At 42.5% G+C, this 17,329-nt stretch overlaps 1 protein-coding gene across 1 annotated transcript in view; it reads left to right on the top strand.

Moving 5' to 3' along the window:
- The window catches only part of PUM3 (pumilio RNA binding family member 3), a 117,673-nt gene that overhangs the window by 23,190 nt on the left and 77,154 nt on the right, over nucleotides 1-17,329 (top strand). Inside the window, exons 7-8 of the mRNA XM_077475021.1 lie at nucleotides 861-927; nucleotides 12,849-13,023. Of these exons, the coding sequence (XP_077331147.1) occupies nucleotides 861-927; nucleotides 12,849-13,023 (242 nt within the window). The remainder of the gene's footprint in view (nucleotides 1-860; nucleotides 928-12,848; nucleotides 13,024-17,329) is intronic.

Here is a 17,329-nt window from a genome sequence, read left to right as displayed (position 1 = left end):
AATGGCTTGGTATATTGGACAGCTATATTATCTATGAGAATTCCCACAGCATGGCCAGTTGAGGGTACTTGAGCACAGGATTGAGAACCACAGCTCTAGAGCATGTCTAAACAAACACTTTTTTTTTTTTTTTTGACGCCCCCCCAAGGCTACCTCTCCCAGGAGACCAAACCTACAGTATTTTAAGCAGACTCTTAGGCTGTGTTCACACCCTTGTGAATTGGATGTGGGATCCCCGCATCCAATTGCAGGAGATTTTGACTGGCTCTCTGTGGAGCCGGTTCACGTATCTCCGCAGCAGGTCCAATTCAGTTTGCACTTTTGGTTTTGCACTGTGCATCTTTTGGTCCAATTTAGGTCCGAATACGGACTGAAATCGGACCTGAAACTGTGAACCAGTATGCACTGGATCCCTGCTGTGAGCCACATGTGGCTAATATGTGAATCGAGCCTCAGATGCCAAGGCAACAGCATTTTGCTAAGAAAAAAATCAATGCATGGAGGTCAGACAACACTGGCTGGGTTTTTAAAGCAGTAAAGCCACTGTGTTGTCAACCGAAACTAGAAGTTAGATACACATTGGATTTCTGCCAATTCTCTATTTCCAGCATTTTTAAATGGATAAAACACAGAAAATGTACATTTAATGGAGATGCATACTAGCCCATTATGCTTTTCATTTGCAGGCTTTGTAACGAGCAAAAGCAGAAGTAAAACCCATCAGGGTTTACTTCCTCTTTAACTCTGCACTAAATCCTAATAAAAACTTCTGTAGAATTTTGTCAATGGTTACAGTATTTGATTATTTTAATATAATGAAAATGTGTGAATAAACCCCTAAACTCTAATCTATCTCACAGAGCACATAGTGGACTTGAGCAAGTCAAAGTATGCCAGAAATATTGTGAGGAAATTTCTGATGTATGGGTAAGTTTTCCAGATTTACTTTGTACTGCATGTGATTTTGTAAATGTGCTAATACAGTTTCTTTAATGGAGTCAGTAAAAAAAAGTAAAAATATTTATCTGCTGTGAAAAATGTAATTGGGACCTAAAACGTGTAGAGCAATATGTACCGTATTTATCGGGGTATAACACGCACCGGTGTATAACACGCACCCCAAGTTTAGGAGGGCATTTTAAGGAAAAAAGTTTTAGGAGGGAAGTTTAAGGGAAAAAAAAACTTACATTTAAATGCCCGTGAATGCAGCCTTATCAGTGTGCATCTGCAGCCTTGTCCATCATTGCAGTCATTTGCAGCTTGCCCAGCGCTGTTTGCAGCCTTGCAGAGTGTCATTTGCAGCTTGCCCAGCGCCGTTTGCAGCCTTGCAGAGTGTCATTTGCAGCTTGCCCAGCACCGTTTGCAGCCTTGCCCATGTTTAAATTTCCCGCCGCCGAGACAGACCGAGCGAGCGCCGTCGAAAAATACAGAGCGCCGCCGAAAAAGACAGAGCCGACTGCTCGGCTCCACTCGTAGTCCCGCCTCCCTGCTGTTTCTGGAGCGAGCGCTGCCGAAAAAGACCGAGCCGACTGTACTGTGTATTCGGCTTTGCTCTGCTCACAGTCCCGCCCAGTATGGGTGGGACACGCACCCACGACTTTCCCCCGATTTTAAGGGGGGGGGGGGAAGTGCGTGTTATACGCCGATAAATACGGTAGTTAAATGAGAGCTACAAATATTTGTACTGTGGTTTTTTGTTTTTGTTTTATGCTTTTGAATTTCCTGATTATTTAACCACTTGCCGATTGGCGACGTACCCGCACATCACTGGACTTCAAGCAGTTATACCAGGATGATGCTCGCAGCTGCAGGCATCACCTTGGTATCATTTTTTTTTTTTTTAGAGCTTTCGGTCAGCTCTCTTGTAAATCAATGCTGGATTGCTTGTACAAGAAGTGGGAGGGTACATCCCCCCCCCCCCCCCCCCCGTCGGCTTTCTCATGCTCAAACAAAGCCAGGATTGGCTTTCCGCTATGGTAACCCAGAGGGGATGACGTCACTTCCGGTTTACCCTGTTGTCAACGGCACCATTTTTAGAAAATCTAAAGCGTTCAAAAAACATTGATCTTGGTGTTTTTGAATGCTTTTTAAGGGCAGAGGAGGGATTTGGGGTCTTCTAAGACCATAAGTCTCTCCATAAAGCATACCTATCACATGCCTATTGCTGTCACAAGGATGTTTACATTCCTTGTGACAGCAAAAAAAGTGATTGAAAAAAAAATTCAGGCAACAGTGTAGAAATAAACAAATCTGTCTTTCACACGCATAAACAGCGATTGTCCCACACATGTAAGGTTTTACCGTGAACGCCAGGTCATGGGCAGTAATTCTAGCACCAGACCTGTAAATCTAAAGTGGTAACCTGTAAAAGCTTTTAAAGCGTTGCCTAGGGATATTAAAATTTACGCCATTTGTCGCTGTTGCATGGGAGTGCGCAATGTTAAAGCATGACATGTTTGGTACAGACACACAAAACAAAACAAATTCAGCGCTGTCCCTACTGATCCTTTACAACAGTATGAAGTTTGTGTGAACGTTCTCTGCACTAGGTGCTGCAGCACATAAATCTGAAAGTATACAAGGCAAGAGAGAGTGCAAGCCAGCCTTATTGTAATACTGTATTTATTGATAAAATATAATTAAAAAATCGAGGGTTGCACTCACAAACATTGGCTGTAAATTAGCATGAACAGCTCAATACAAGCCTCCTCTCCTGGTCTGTGTAAATCAGTTGGCTCACAGCGACTTGCGGCGTGGTGAAGGGTTTTCACTGTTGATACTAGAAGCCCACTTCCTTGCCTCACGCGCCGCTCAACACTCACACGTACCAGCCAGCACTGCGTGATATCACCCAAGGCCGCAAAGGGAATTCACGGTGAACTCCTCTGACACACATACAAGCGGTTGCTATGACATGTTTCTGAGGCGTGGCCTCCTTCAGGTCCTTGATTTACACAGACCAGGAGAGGAGGCTTGTATCGAGCTGTTCATGCGAATTTACATCTGATTTTTGTGACCGCAACCCTCGATATTTATAATTATATTTTATCAGCAATACAATATTACACTAGGGTGCTTGTGCTCTCTTACCTTGTATGCTTTCATGACATGTTTGGTATCTATTTACTTGGCGTAACATCATGTTTTATATATTACAAAAAAATGGGTTAAGAATTGTGTTCTTTTATAATTACGTTTTAAAAAAGTATTTTTTCCCCAAAAATTGTGTTTAAAAAACTGCTGCACAAATACTGTGTGACATAAAAAAATTGCAAAACCCACCATTTTCCATTTTTATTCTCTAGGGCCTCTGCTTTAAAAAATAAATAAAAATTATATATATATATATATATATATATATATATATATATATATATATATATATATATATTAATTTTCTAGCAAAAATTTTTTACACTTAAAGAAAAGTGTCAGAAATGTTAGACAGACCCTGGACTGTGACGGACCCTGTGCTGTCTGCAGCCCATGTGCTGGGCTGCTCGCCCCGTGTAGGTCACATATACTTGTATAACATGATTTAGTGCATGGGCAGCTCGGCTCTAGGAAGTAGGGTAAAAGTGAACATGTCGTTTTTAAACTGGTTCACTGTGTGAGTTCCCATGTTGTCGTGTGGTATTGTCAGTCCCCTTGGTTAGTGGATAGATGTATGTATGATTGGTACTTTTTGTTACTATATGATTTTTAACTGTTAAGCTTTACCGTTAAAATGCCATTGTCTACAAATTACAACATAGGAAGTGTTATACCTAGAGTATCATAGTAATATTGTATTTTGAAAGTGCTTGTGACTGACATTTCAATCATTACACAGGATAATGAACGTTTCAGGTCCATATTGGACCATTTTAGCTGTTGGCTTGGCTGCCCAACTTTGAAACATGCACCAATGCAGCAAGCTGATAGATATAATGGGTAAAATTGATCATCAGCTTAATATTTGCCAAGTCTTTGAGTGAAGAGTCCTTGCATACTTTCACCTGCTGCAGCCATATTGTACCCCATTAGATCTCTTTATTTAAAATTACAAATTTAGTATGCAAATAACATGTATTTAGACTTTGGTAGGAGTGGGTAGAACGGCTTCAGATGGGGCTCTCATCAGTCGTGCCTGGGAGAGGTATCAATTGAGTGGGCAATTCAACCCCCCCAACCCAAAGTGTTAGGTAGACTAAGCTCTAAAACCCCTTTCACACTGGGGTGTGTTTCAGGCATTTTAGCGCTAAAATAGCGCCTGAAAAGCGCCTCTCATGCCTCCCCAGTGTGCTTGCAGGACGGGAAAAAAAGTCCCGCAAGCAGCATGTTTGGGGAGGTGTATACACCATTCTCAAAACGCCCTACCCATTGAAATGAATGGGCAGCTCCGCCAAAGCACTTTGGCAGTGCCGCAACGCGGGCACGTTTAACCCTTTCCTTGGCCGCTGTAACAGCGGTAAAGCCCCTCCCCCATTTACCCCCAACAATAGTGTGCTCTGCACTCTGGATATCCAGCCAGCCCCCTTAAGGCACTGCCTCCTCTCACATCAACCCCCCCCGTAGTGTCCTCTGCCCTTTACTCCCCTACCTCAGATTGAGCGGAGGTTGGCCAGCAGGATGGTAATATGCCAGGTGGGGGAAGGCACAGCTCTGTGTTGGGGGGCAGATAATAAGCTGAGTGCTGGTAACCCAAGGCTCTGAGGAATAAGGTCTTTCCTTCAAAATGCGTCAGCCGGCAAAGGGCCTCTGTGACCTTTTGGAGTTCATTTGTTTTAGAACATTTGCTGTTATTCGGAGACTATTTGCATTGCAAGATTTCCACAGATGTTTGTGAGTAGTTTTCCTTTTTATATACTTTTAATCAACTATATCCAAAGGATAATGCACAAGGCTGGTGCGCCCTTTTTTTTCCTTTTTCTCTTTGATTGTTGGGATACCCCTATCCTTGAGGGAAGCAAGGCCTGTGACATATATCATCACGAGACATAGGCCGCGTACACACGCGGGGACTGTTCACCCAACTTTGTTCGTCAAACAGTTTGAGCGGACAGTCCGCTCAAAATTAGCATGGACGGACTTGGCCACACACGACGAACGAACAGTCCGCTGAAACTTGCGCGATGACGTGAACGGCACGTACGACAGGACTAGAAATACTACGTCCTATACACTGCAATGCAACCTTCGCCGTGTAAATCCTTTCTGAGCATGCGCGGAACTTAGTTTGACAAACAAGCCTACACACGGGCGGACTGTCCGCTCAAACTAAGTTTCAGCGGACAGTTTTACGGAATTTCCGAAAAACTTTGTTCGTCAGACTGTCCGCTGAAACTGTCCGCTGAAGCCCACACACGAGCGGACTGTCCGCCGAAACACTGTTCAGCGGACAAAGTTGGGCGAACAGTCCCCGCGTGTGTACGCGGCCATAGACTGTCTGTTAATCCACTCGTGTGCAGGAGCGTTCGTTTCTGCTATCAGGTGTTTTATACAGCATAGGTGAACGTAATAACCCCACAATTCCCAGAAGTATGCACAAATTTTAGCCATCTACAACAAAAGTTTCATTTTTGTTGAGATGCTACCAAAGGTTTAATCGCTTTTAAAGGGATGCAGACCCTTCTTTTTGTTATTGGCCAATTGAGCCCCAGGCCAATTCTGACATTTTACTGCCACATGTAAAAATCTGCTTGATATCTACTTATAACCCCCAAATATTTTAGTATTTTAAGCAGAGAGCTGAGGGTATAAAATGATGGGTGTTGCATATTATGTTACACGATATCTTGCAGTGGTTTTTCAAATGCAATTTTTTGGGGAAAAATACACTTAAATGAATTTTAATGTACAAAGACACAATATAATACCAAAATAGCCAGTTGTTTGGTAAAATATAAAAGATGATGTTTTGCCAAGTAAATAGATGCCAAACGCGCCACAATTCAAAATTGCCTCAGCCCGTGAAACAACACCAAACTATGCTACCTAAAAATCTCTATGGGTGACGCTTTAATAGCCGTTACAGGTTACCAATTTAAAGTTGCAGAGGTGTTCTGGCACTAAAATAATTTCCCTCACTCTGAAGGGATACCTGCGTGGTGCAATTGCCATTTACGTATGTGTGTGGGACTTACATGCGCATGCACATTTGCACATGAGCACAGCGAACAGGGGCGCTTTTTTTTTAATCTTTTTTTGCTATCAAACGGGGTGGGTGAACAACATCCCTTGTTACAGCATGGGCCCTGACAGGTCATCTTTATGGAGAGATCTGGAGCCTATTAGATCCTAGATCTCTTCTTTGCCCCCCAAACCATCTGATCAAACCAAGACCGATTTGATCAGATGCTTGTTAGGAATCCATTGCATGGGGCAGTGAGAGGGAGGAGTCTAGCAGTGACGCGCGTCCACAGCTAGATTATGCAGGAGAGAGCCAGGTCTCTTGTTAACTAATCGAATATGACCTGCTGATACGGCCAGTCTCTCCACCCCAACCCCCCCCCCCCCACTACTGAAAAGTTTTGTTCCAGCAGCAGCTCTCTATGGACGATCCCGGAGCCTGTGTGCTCCAGCATGCCCCCCGTCTGAGCTGAGCGGAGTAGAACGGATCCATCAGCGGGTCGGTCGGCACTCCCTACCGAGCGGAACAGTCAGTAAGCCGTCTCAACCCCAAATGCCCTCAGCTCCTCCACGATAGCTACCTGTTTGCAGTTAGCCTATGGGGGGGTGGTGATCCTCACCCGAGATATCATCTCTATTCACCTGGATGCTGTTCTGCTGAGTGAGGAGGGAGAAGGCGTAGAGCCCCCTCTGGACACGATACAGCACTGCACTGGGGAGCGGCGATTAGAGACCTCCTGGAGACTCCCCGTGGGATGCAGGAAGAGGAGCCCTTGTGTTGGCCCTCCCACCCGCCGTCTCCCCATTCCTCTACCTGGATGCAGCAGGCAGAGAGACGAGCAGCGCATTGAAAGGATATATCCTTGAAGAGCACCGATGTGAAGATAAAACCCTTTTATACTGGGAAATAAACTCACAAAGTTTAAAGAACCCTGACTATCAACATCAGCACAGTACAATAACTTAGCAGTGGCTATGATGTATGAGATCAGATAAGACTATACGTTTATATAAAATGAGATGGAGAAGGAAAAGAAAAAATGCAAAATAAAATGACACATGAAATGGAAATGGACATGAAATGGACACGCTGTCCAAATCTAGAACAGATGAGCCAGATTTTGAAGCTGAACCAAGAGACGAACAGCTGCAACAAGAAAATCTTTCCCTACCGACTAAAAATGAAATCAAATCTATGTTTGCTGCTCTGGAAAAATCGTTGAAAAATTAGAAAGATGGAAAGAATAACCGCCCATAGAACACGAGGGGGACCACATTACATTTTTTCAAGACCTATCACGGGAAACCTTGAAAAGGAGAAGCCTTAAAACATTTATTGGCAATATTAAGTGAGAACCAAATGCAATACAACTGGGATTTCCCCTCATGTTTGATTGGTAGATAAAAGCCAGATTGAGAGTTATAGAAGTCACTGTGGAATTCTGCAGAAAATTGGATATCCCCACACAGAGAAACTGTACAGAAAACAGGCAGTAATAAAAACATCCATCGATCCCAAAATAACTTATCATTTTTTTTTCTCCGTGAGAGACTGGAGGGGAATGGGGGGGAGGGGGGGGGGGAACGTGAAAAGACTAAAATGAAATGGCAGACTGAGACTTGGCCTCTTGGCATGCTCTGGCACCACCTCACTGGTAGTAGGTGAGATGAATACTGGCGATGCTATACAGAACTCCACCTCGGATCAAAGGAAGCAGGGGGGCAAAGAGGTCCCCCAAGGACTGCTCCAGACCATTGGGTTAAGATACCACCTGAAAGGGGGGGGGGGGTTTGTGGGAGGGGGAGGGAGGGGTGTAAGATCTTTTCGACCTCCAACTACCTGCGAAAGTAACAATTCTAAGTAAGTCTAATAATGACAGACGTTAAGTTTATATCATACAACGTAAGAGGGCTGAATTCCCCAGGAAAAATACATATTATTCTCAAAGAGTTGGAGCGGTACTTCGCAGATATAGTCTTCCTACAGGAGACGCGCATAACAAATGATTCAAGCATTAAATTATACTCGTGGGCGATTCCAACTTGGTACTATGCCGACTCCCCAAATAAAAGGGCAAAAGGAGTTGCTATTGGAATAGCAAAAAAACATCAGCTTCACCCTTTAAGACAGGAAGGTGGACCCAGAAGGTCAATTTTGGTTTCTAAAAGGGACTCTCCAAGGAATAAGATACACACTAGTAAATGTATATTGCCCTAATAAACGCACAAAAAATACTTAACCTGGATTCTAAATTCTCTAACAGACTTTAAACAAGGACATTTAATCCTTGCAGGAGATTTTAACTTCTCAATGGATTATGGCCTTGATGCGTCATGTGCACTGTGACGAGAAAATAAACAATTAAGATTGATTTAAAATAAAAATGCATAGTCGACAATTACTTGATGTATGGAGAATAATACATCCAAAGAAAAAGGACTACACATATCATTCCACGGTGCACGACACGTATGCGATGCTGGAGCATGTTGAGAAGGCAGCGATCGAAATAACCTCTGCCTCCGAGCATACACCGGTAACTGTAAAAATAAGATTGAGAAATTCGAATAAATTTAAAAAAAAAATTGGAGAGGAAGAACATAGTGGCAGCGTACGCAGACAACATACTCCTATATATGACCAAACCAAGGCTTTCCTTGCCCAATCTAATAAAAGAGCTGAAAGAATATGGTGCATCGTTGAACTTCAAGATAAATCCCATAAAAACGTTAATTTTGAACCTAGGAGTAAATAAAAAAGAAGAAAAATTAGTAAAACAATAATTCCTCTTTAATTGGGGGGAAAAAAGATGAAATAACATACCTAGGAATTAAAATAACATCTAAATTAGATAAGTTATATCAAGCCAATTTCATTCCATTACTTAATGAAGTTAAAAATTATATAAAAAAAACATGGCAACGAGGTCAATTTCCTGGATAGGAAGAATTAACACGTTAAAAATGTTGATCTTACAAAAAATAACATGCATTTCAGATGCTCCCGATAGGAATACCATGCATGAAGTTTCTTTAAAGTAATAAAAGCAATACTCTCGAAATAATATATATATATATATATATATATATATATATATATATATATATATATATATATATATATATATATATATATATATATATATATAGCAAAAATAAAAAGCCTAGGGTAAATAATACCCTGTTAACTAGGAAAAAGGTAAAAGGAGGGATGTCACTCCTAGATGTGGGAAGGTACTACAAGACAATCATACTAGCCAGATTGGTTGAATGGACAAACATACATACTAAAAAAAAATGGGTAAAGATGGAAGATATACTTTATGGGACAAAACTGCAAAAAATTACTTGGATTCCACCAAAATATAGAACACCTAGTAAAAATACGCATGAGTTAACTAAAATAGTACTCAAAATATGGGATACACTTTACCGTAAAGAAAAATGGAAGTATAGTTCACCGTTAATCCCACTCACGGGCACACATTTTTTCACACCAGGAAACGGGACACGAATGGGAAAACAAATGGGTAATGCACAGTTAAAGGATATTATAACTTACGGCAAAATCATGACAAAACAGGACTTAAAGTGGGATGCCCCATAAAACAAAAAAACAAAAAATGAAAAGTCAGCAGTTACAAATACTGCAGCTGCTGAATTTTAATAATCGGACACTTACCTGTCACAGGGTCCAGCGATGTGGGGTTACTGAAGCTCTGCTCATTCGCCGCTCCGCTCAGCGGTGCTGGTATTCTTACTGTAGGCACAGCCGGGCACCCACTGCGCATTCACAAGCGGAGCCGCGCGCTGTGATATGCCTCGCAGTCATCTGGGACCTGTCACGTGTCCCAGATGACTGACTGCGCCGAGGGGAAGTGACGTCAGGTGCATTGAAGGAGGCAGACTTCGAGGGACCCCCTAGCAACAGTCGTTTAGAAGTGAGTTACATTTTTATTTTTTTTGGGACGGGACGGGACACCACTTTAATATCAATTCACGCGTGGTTTTACTTAAATGAATGGGAGTTTCTACAATTAAAACACTTTACAAGCACTATCCCCCAACCAAACAGAGAGGAGAATGGGTTAACACCAATAGAAAAGCTCTGTAATGCAAAAAAGCCCTTAAGACACGGGGCATGTCAGATATATGAAATACTCAGAACTAGAAGGGCACGGAACCCTACCTTTCATAGGAAAATGGGAACAGGACATGGGTAAAAAAACTAGATGAAAGACAAATTATAGGCGCAGTATGCATCAGACACATCCTCGATAGAGTCAAACTACAAGTGTATGGTACGCTGGCATCTGACACCAGACAGAGTCAATAAAATTCAGCCAATTAAGTAACTGTAATTGAGGAACTGTAAACAACAAGGAACAACATTCCACATATGGTGGGAATGTCCAGAGATAAAGGAATACTGACAAGGTATATTGGAGTACGCGGAGGCAATAACAGAAGAAAGGATCCCCCAACATCCCTGGAACTGTCTGTTCCATGGAACAACTAAATCAGGGAAATAATACAAAAAACGTAGGTCCCATACCTGCTTAACACAGCAAAAGGTCTTATTCCTAAAAAATGGCTGTGCACTAAGAAGCCAAGTATTAAATAGTGGCTACAGAGAGTGGAGTGGACCATAATGCCAACATGGAGTACCTAAGCTGCGTGGAGCAGAGACAGATTGAAAACTATAGAGTAATCTGGGCAAGATGGTATAGATTCAAAACGTCTGAAAAATATTCGCAGGGAATGATTGAATCTGCTTAAAGAAGATAGGTAATGAGGACAATAGATCAAGACTGGAGGGGGGAGGGGGGGGGTATTTTGAAATATTAATGAAGAAGCGCTATGTTTTGTCTGATAATTTGTATTATGTATATTTAAAAACTATAATAAAAGATTAAATGATAAAAAAAAAATGCTTGTTTACATGAGACCAAAACCAGTAGTTAAAAAATCCTCATCGCTTCTGGTTTCTGAAGTCACTCAGTGGGAGGAACAACATCAGGTCCTCTCACTGTGACCCAGGAACCAGATGCCGCTGGTTACACTGGTGAGCCCAGTAAAGGCGGCTGGAGGGAGGTGGGACTTAGCTGCTTGGATTACTTTCGCATTAAAAGGAATCACTGACTCTAAAAAATTACATCTCAAACATTCACGCAGGGATGCTTGAGATATCACCCTTGCAACCCAGTGACGTACTGGTACGTTGCTGGTCAGTAAGTGGTTTAAAACACTGCAAGCACACCAGGTGATTAATGATGAAAAAGTTACATTCAGATTCACTCTGCACATAACTTTTTCTTCAGCATAGAAATGGGCAATAATCTGCAACAAAGTTTGTTAAAATCCTTAAAATATACATTGATAATCCAGCTTGGATTGTTTTGTTTCCCCCCCCAACAAAAGTGGACTTCCTCTTTAAAAGTGGAGTCTTGATTAAAATTTTTAGGCATTTTCCCCTTTATTTTCAGCTGGTGTTCCAGCAGTAACATCATTCGGCTAACACTTTTATAATCAGTTACAGAAACGTTTTTTTTTCCTTTTTGGGATAACGGTTTTAGATAAATGAATAAAAGCCAATCATTGTAAGGACCCCTGTCAGTGTTAAGCATTTTCTTTAAGTCTCTAACTGCTACTTTATCTGGACACTTTGCTCTGTAAAGTAAGCTGAAATATATCCGATTAACCAGCAGGATCACCAGGTGAAAATTAAGTAAGAAGGCCTAAAAAAAGGAAACAAATGCAGCCACCACATCTAAGAATTGGCAAGCTGCCATTTAATAAATGTTTGGTTTGTGTTTAATACTTTAAATTAATGGGTTTGAATCGACTTTAAATTAATGAGTTTAGTTCTGCTACTGTCAACTAAATAGATATTGAAATTAGAATGTCTATAAAATTTCTAAATTACAGTAAATGCTTTTATACCACATTTTGGGTCCAGCTTTTGGTAGATTTGTTGAAGATATAATTAAAAAAATATTTCTAACATTCTAATATAATGGTACGTACATTCATTTATTAATATTAGCAGGAAATTATCTACCATGTGGGACTAATAGTTTATTTCACCATGTTTGTGAACCTTTAGATTCTTACCATAGGACAGAGTCCTAGCCACCATGCCTTCAATTCCTCTGCTGGAAGATTGTAAAATAATGTATAACTACATTGCAGCATTAGGAAAAAAATATCCTCCAGCAGAAAATCTTCTTAGTGTTTTCTTGTTATACTTGCTGTAAAACCTAAGGCCCCTTTCACATGGCAAGCCCGCTCAGATCCGCCTGTCCGCTTTTCAGGTGGATCCAAGCAGGTCATCCATTGACTCCTATGGGGAGATGGATGTCAGCAGAGATGTGTCCGCTGACACCCGTCTGCCATCCGATCTGCTAAAATCCGACATATGGCGATACGTTTGTTTTGGCGGATCGGATTGGCTGAGATCTGATGAAAACGGACATGCTGTCCGTTTTTTCGTCCGATCTCTCCATAGGAATCAGCGGCACTCTGACAGGCCCCTCCATGCTCAGTGAGCAGAGACGGTCAAACGTACAGCAGGGGATCAAATACTTTTTTTTTTTCTCTCACTGTACTGCTGATGAGAAAAGGTATTTAGCCGTTTATATTTACTAAAATAATTGCATTTCCATGTACCGTGTAGTAACACTTTAAACTTTTATCTTGTATTTTTGTTTGACATATACTCTCTTTCATATTTACAGGTCAAAATCCCAAGTGGCTGAAATAATTAAAAGCTTTAAAGGACAGGTGAAGAAATTGTTAAGGCATTCAGAGGCTTCATACATTGTTGAATATGCATATAATCACAAAGCCATTTTAGAGCAGAGGAACATGCTGTGTGAAGAACTATATGGAAATACATTCCGCTTCTACAAGGTAATTAGCAGATAAGGTTAGGATATAGTGATCATTTGACAAGTGTTTAACAAGTGTTAATTGTTCGAGCCTTTGTGTGATTAAGGCAAATGAGCAGCAAATTTATTAAAATAATCAAAAGAATGGAAGACTGTCTGCTTAAATTGACCCCTTTGCAATGTAAACATTTTGAACAAAAGTCAGCCTGTAAAACAAAAAGCTAATCATTTTTCACTAGGTGGTGAATCAAATCTTCATTTTATTAAAGAGATCTGGACACTGCTGCTGACATTTCCCAGTGTGTCAGATAATTTCCCCTCTGTTTGGTCCTGTGGTTCTTCCTGCCAGCTGCTTCATCACTACTGTGTTCTCTAGTAATTTGTCAGTGTGAGGAACCACAGGGTATCACAGGATGACTTTAAATAATTAATACCGCAATATTGCTGCCTTTTTATATAGATTTTTTGAAATGTGGTAGCAATAGGTTCTTAGGAATTATTCTCCTCTTGTTCGTTATGAGGAATGTAAAGGAAAAGAGCGCTTTTTCCCCTCTTATTTCATCTTTTTTGACAGCACCACTCTAAGGTTTGTTCCCACCTACCAAAGGGCACAGGGGTTTAACTGGCCATAGATGGATTGAAATGTGGCTAGTTCAGCACGGACGGACCACATTTTGATCCATCTGTTGTCATTCCCATTCAATTTAATGATTGACTCTTCTTGACTGGGACTATTGGTAATTTTCTTATCGTACATCACAGGACACAGAGCCATAGTAGTTACTATGTGGGTTATAGGCCACCTTCAGGTGATGGACACTGGCACATCCTAAGACAGGAAGTCCACTCCCTATATAACCACTCCCACTACTGTGAGTATCTCAGTTTTTTTTTAGCAGTGTCTTAGGTGTTGGTCACGAGTAAAGATGTGCTGTGCTGAGCTCCACTGGGGCAATCCTTGCTGGGGCTAGCTATGCAGCTGGATCCATTCAAAGTGTCTTTTCACACTGAATTGAATGGTACTTAGGCCTCATGGTGTAAGAAATGAGGTTTAGCCCGTAACGCTTCTCTTTTTAGAGAGCTGGACCCGAGATCCAGTACTTTGGTATTTTCAGCCATAAAGATTTTACCGGCGGGGTGCTTTACAGGTCCAGCAGTGTGGGTTCCTCGAGGGTCCCCAGTTCCTGAAGGTTTTGTAACGGAACCCACCGTGAGGGGTGAAGATTGGGTCTGTTGGTTTTACCACAGAAAACCCTGCAGTGGAAGGGTAAATGGAGCTTTTCTAAGGAATTTTTAAATTTTCTAATGAAATGTCTCCTTTAACCTCTTGAGATCCATGCTTTAGCCGAATGACAGCGCGGACCTCATTTGCCGGGACGACGTCTATTGACGTTGTCCCATGCACGAGCGGCCTGCGCGCCCCCTGAGGGGTGCGCACGCCGCGCTCTGTGATCGGCGAGTCAATGAGACTCCCCTGATCACCGATCCGAGCAAGGGGTCGATCCCGACCCCTTACCACGTGATCAGCTGTCAGCCAATGGCAGCTGATCATGTGACAAAATAGCCGGTAATCGGCTAAAAAAAAGCCGATCACCGGCGGCCGTGATCGGGACATCAGTCCCGATCACGGCCAGTGTATCAGTGCCCACCTGCCCCCTGCCAGTAACCCCCAGAGCATTAATAAAGTGCCACCCAGCAGTGCCACCCATCAGTGCCTATAATGCCACCCATCAGTGCCATACATCAGTACCCTCAGTGCCCACAGTGCCACCTATCAGTGCCCACAATCTGCCTCAACAACATTGCTGCACCTCAGTGCCACATATCCGTGCCCATCAGTGTCATCTACCAGTGCCCATCAGTGCCGCCCATCAGTGCCCAGCAGAGCCACCTATCAGTGCCCATCAGTCCCATCTATCAGTGGTACCTATCAGTGCCCCTTAGTGCCACCCATCCGTGCCACCTATCAGTGCCTATCAGTACCACCTTATCTGTGCCCATCAGTACTGCCTTATCTGTGCCTATTGGTGTCACTTTAACTGTGCCCATCAGTGCCGCCCATCAGTGCCACCCACCAGTGCCGCCTCATCAGCGCATTTCAATGAAGGAGAAAAATGACCTGTTTGCAAAATTTTATAACAAACTATTAAACATGATTTTTTTTTTTTTTGCATCTTTTTTTGTTTGTTTAGCAAAAAATAAAACTCCCAGCTGTAATTAAATACCACCAAAAGAAAGCTCTATTTGTGGGAAAAAATGCTAAAAATTTAATTTGGGTACAGTGTTGTATGGCCGCGCAATTGTCATTCAAAGTGCATCAGCGCTGAAAGCTGAAAATTTGGTCTGGGCATGAGGGGGGTTTAAGTGCCCAGTAAGCAAGTGGTTAAGAAAAAAGTCACCACTGGGGGCTGTATGGTGCACGTACCTTGTCATGCTTTCCTCAGTCGCGCTGTGTCAGCAGAAGCCGCAGACTTTTCCTCCAGCTAGCAACTCAGACCTCCGGTAAGTTTGAGGAGGAGGATTTTCTTCCACCAGACACCCCCCAATGTCCAGCGTGGGAGTATCTTTAAAAAATATTTTTTTTTTCTGGCTGCAGACGCTGGAGGGACGCAAGCAAAAAGGGGCATGTAAGAGGTATGGTGACACGGGCATTCCTATTGACACATTTGTTAGCATCAGGCTGAGCATTAATAGCAGCAGCAGTGGCTGGACTATTGCTCAAGCAGTGGATGCGATCCTTCTGGTAGTACCTCTGCATTTGTGCATTGTGCATTGGGCTATGGGTGAAAGGGGGGCTAGAAACACCCCAAATAAGGGCTCAAGAAGGACTTCTACTGCAAAAAAATCTATAACCATCTCTTAAAAAATGGCATCCTCCCCTAAGAGTTCTGAGGTGGCTGGTCAGAGTGAGCCATCAGGTGTTGCAACTGTTTCCAACACTCTAGCCCCTGCCTATATTACTCAAGAGGTTTTTTCTTCAGATTGGAGCAGAAAATAGAGGCTTTAAGCGTGACAGGTCCCCTTCCATTACCCAGGACCCTCAAACTGAGGAACCGTGGGTGGGAGATGATGAATTTTTCTCAGGGGACTGGGAAGAGGCTGATGACACCCCTTCTGAGGGGTGAAATGCGGAAGTATTAGGTTCACAATCTGAAAGCTTGATGGTACAATCTCTTACTGAATTGGTCTGCTCCACATTCATGCTACCATTAGCTGAGTCGGTTGATGAGCCAACTTCTTGTTTGGGTTCTCTAAAGCCTCCCCAAGCTATTCATGCTTTTCCTATCCATTCATTGCTGAAAAGGCTTAGTTAGGTATTCTGAGTGGGATCACCCAGATAAACCGTTTTTTCCTCTGAAAAAGTTTCCAACACTTTATCCTATGGAGGAAGAATTTAATTAAAAAAAATGGGGGATGCCAGCAATTGACGCTGCTATATCCTCTGCAAATAAAAGTTTGACTTTTCCGGTAGACAATGCTTAAATGCTGAAGGATCCAACGGATAAGAAGTTGAAATTCCTATTAAAAAACAATATTTCTCTGGCAGGTTCAGTGACTCAGAGTGCGCTGGCAGCAATTGGTGTATGTCATCCTTGAGATACCAGTTTAAACAGGTGCTCAAGATTATTCCTGATCAGTAGGCCCAAGATTTGGCTGTTATACCAGGGGCGTTATGTTTTGCAATAGACGCTATGAGAGATTCTATTCTCCAGGCCTCTCAACTTGCGCTTGGGCTGGTGCACATGCGTAGAATACTATGGTTGAAAAATTGGTCAGTCGAACAGCGCCATGCAAAAAGCTCCTGACTAGTTTTCCATTTTGTGGCGAGCAGCTGTTTGGGGATGATCTGGATAAATACATCCAACAAAATTCTAATGGGAAAAGTTCCCTTTTTCCAGTTAAGAAAAGGAGTAAGCGTTTTTCTTTTAAACAAGCTTCTTCTCCAGTACCATAGGCATCAGCCTCCAGTTAGTCACGACGGCCTCCACCGACAAGTTCAAGAGGTAAACCTCAGAGTCAACCCCAGGGACAAAAGAGGTCTTGGGGAAGGAAACCTACAAAACAAAATACTAAAACCTCTTTATGAAGGGGCGCCCCATTTGCTCGAGTGGGGGGAAGACTTCTGCAGTTCTCAAAGGTCTGGCAGGAAGAGTGTTGAGACAAATGAGTGGCTTCCTCAATAACTCTAGGGTACAAACTAGAGTTCCAAGAGTCCCGTTGTCTCGTTTTCTCAGATCAAATGTTGCCAGGGATCCAGAGAAAAATAAGTCTCTCTTTCAAGCATTGGAACATCTTTTGTCTCAAAAGGTGATATAGGTGGTCCCCAT

Source organism: Lithobates pipiens, unplaced genomic scaffold (genome assembly GCF_037356315.1).
Source record: "Lithobates pipiens isolate NorthernLeopardFrog02 unplaced genomic scaffold, aLitPip1_a1.2 Scaffold_13, whole genome shotgun sequence".
Lineage (NCBI taxonomy): Eukaryota > Metazoa > Chordata > Amphibia > Anura > Ranidae > Lithobates > Lithobates pipiens.
This window is presented reverse-complemented; position numbering and strand designations above follow the sequence as displayed.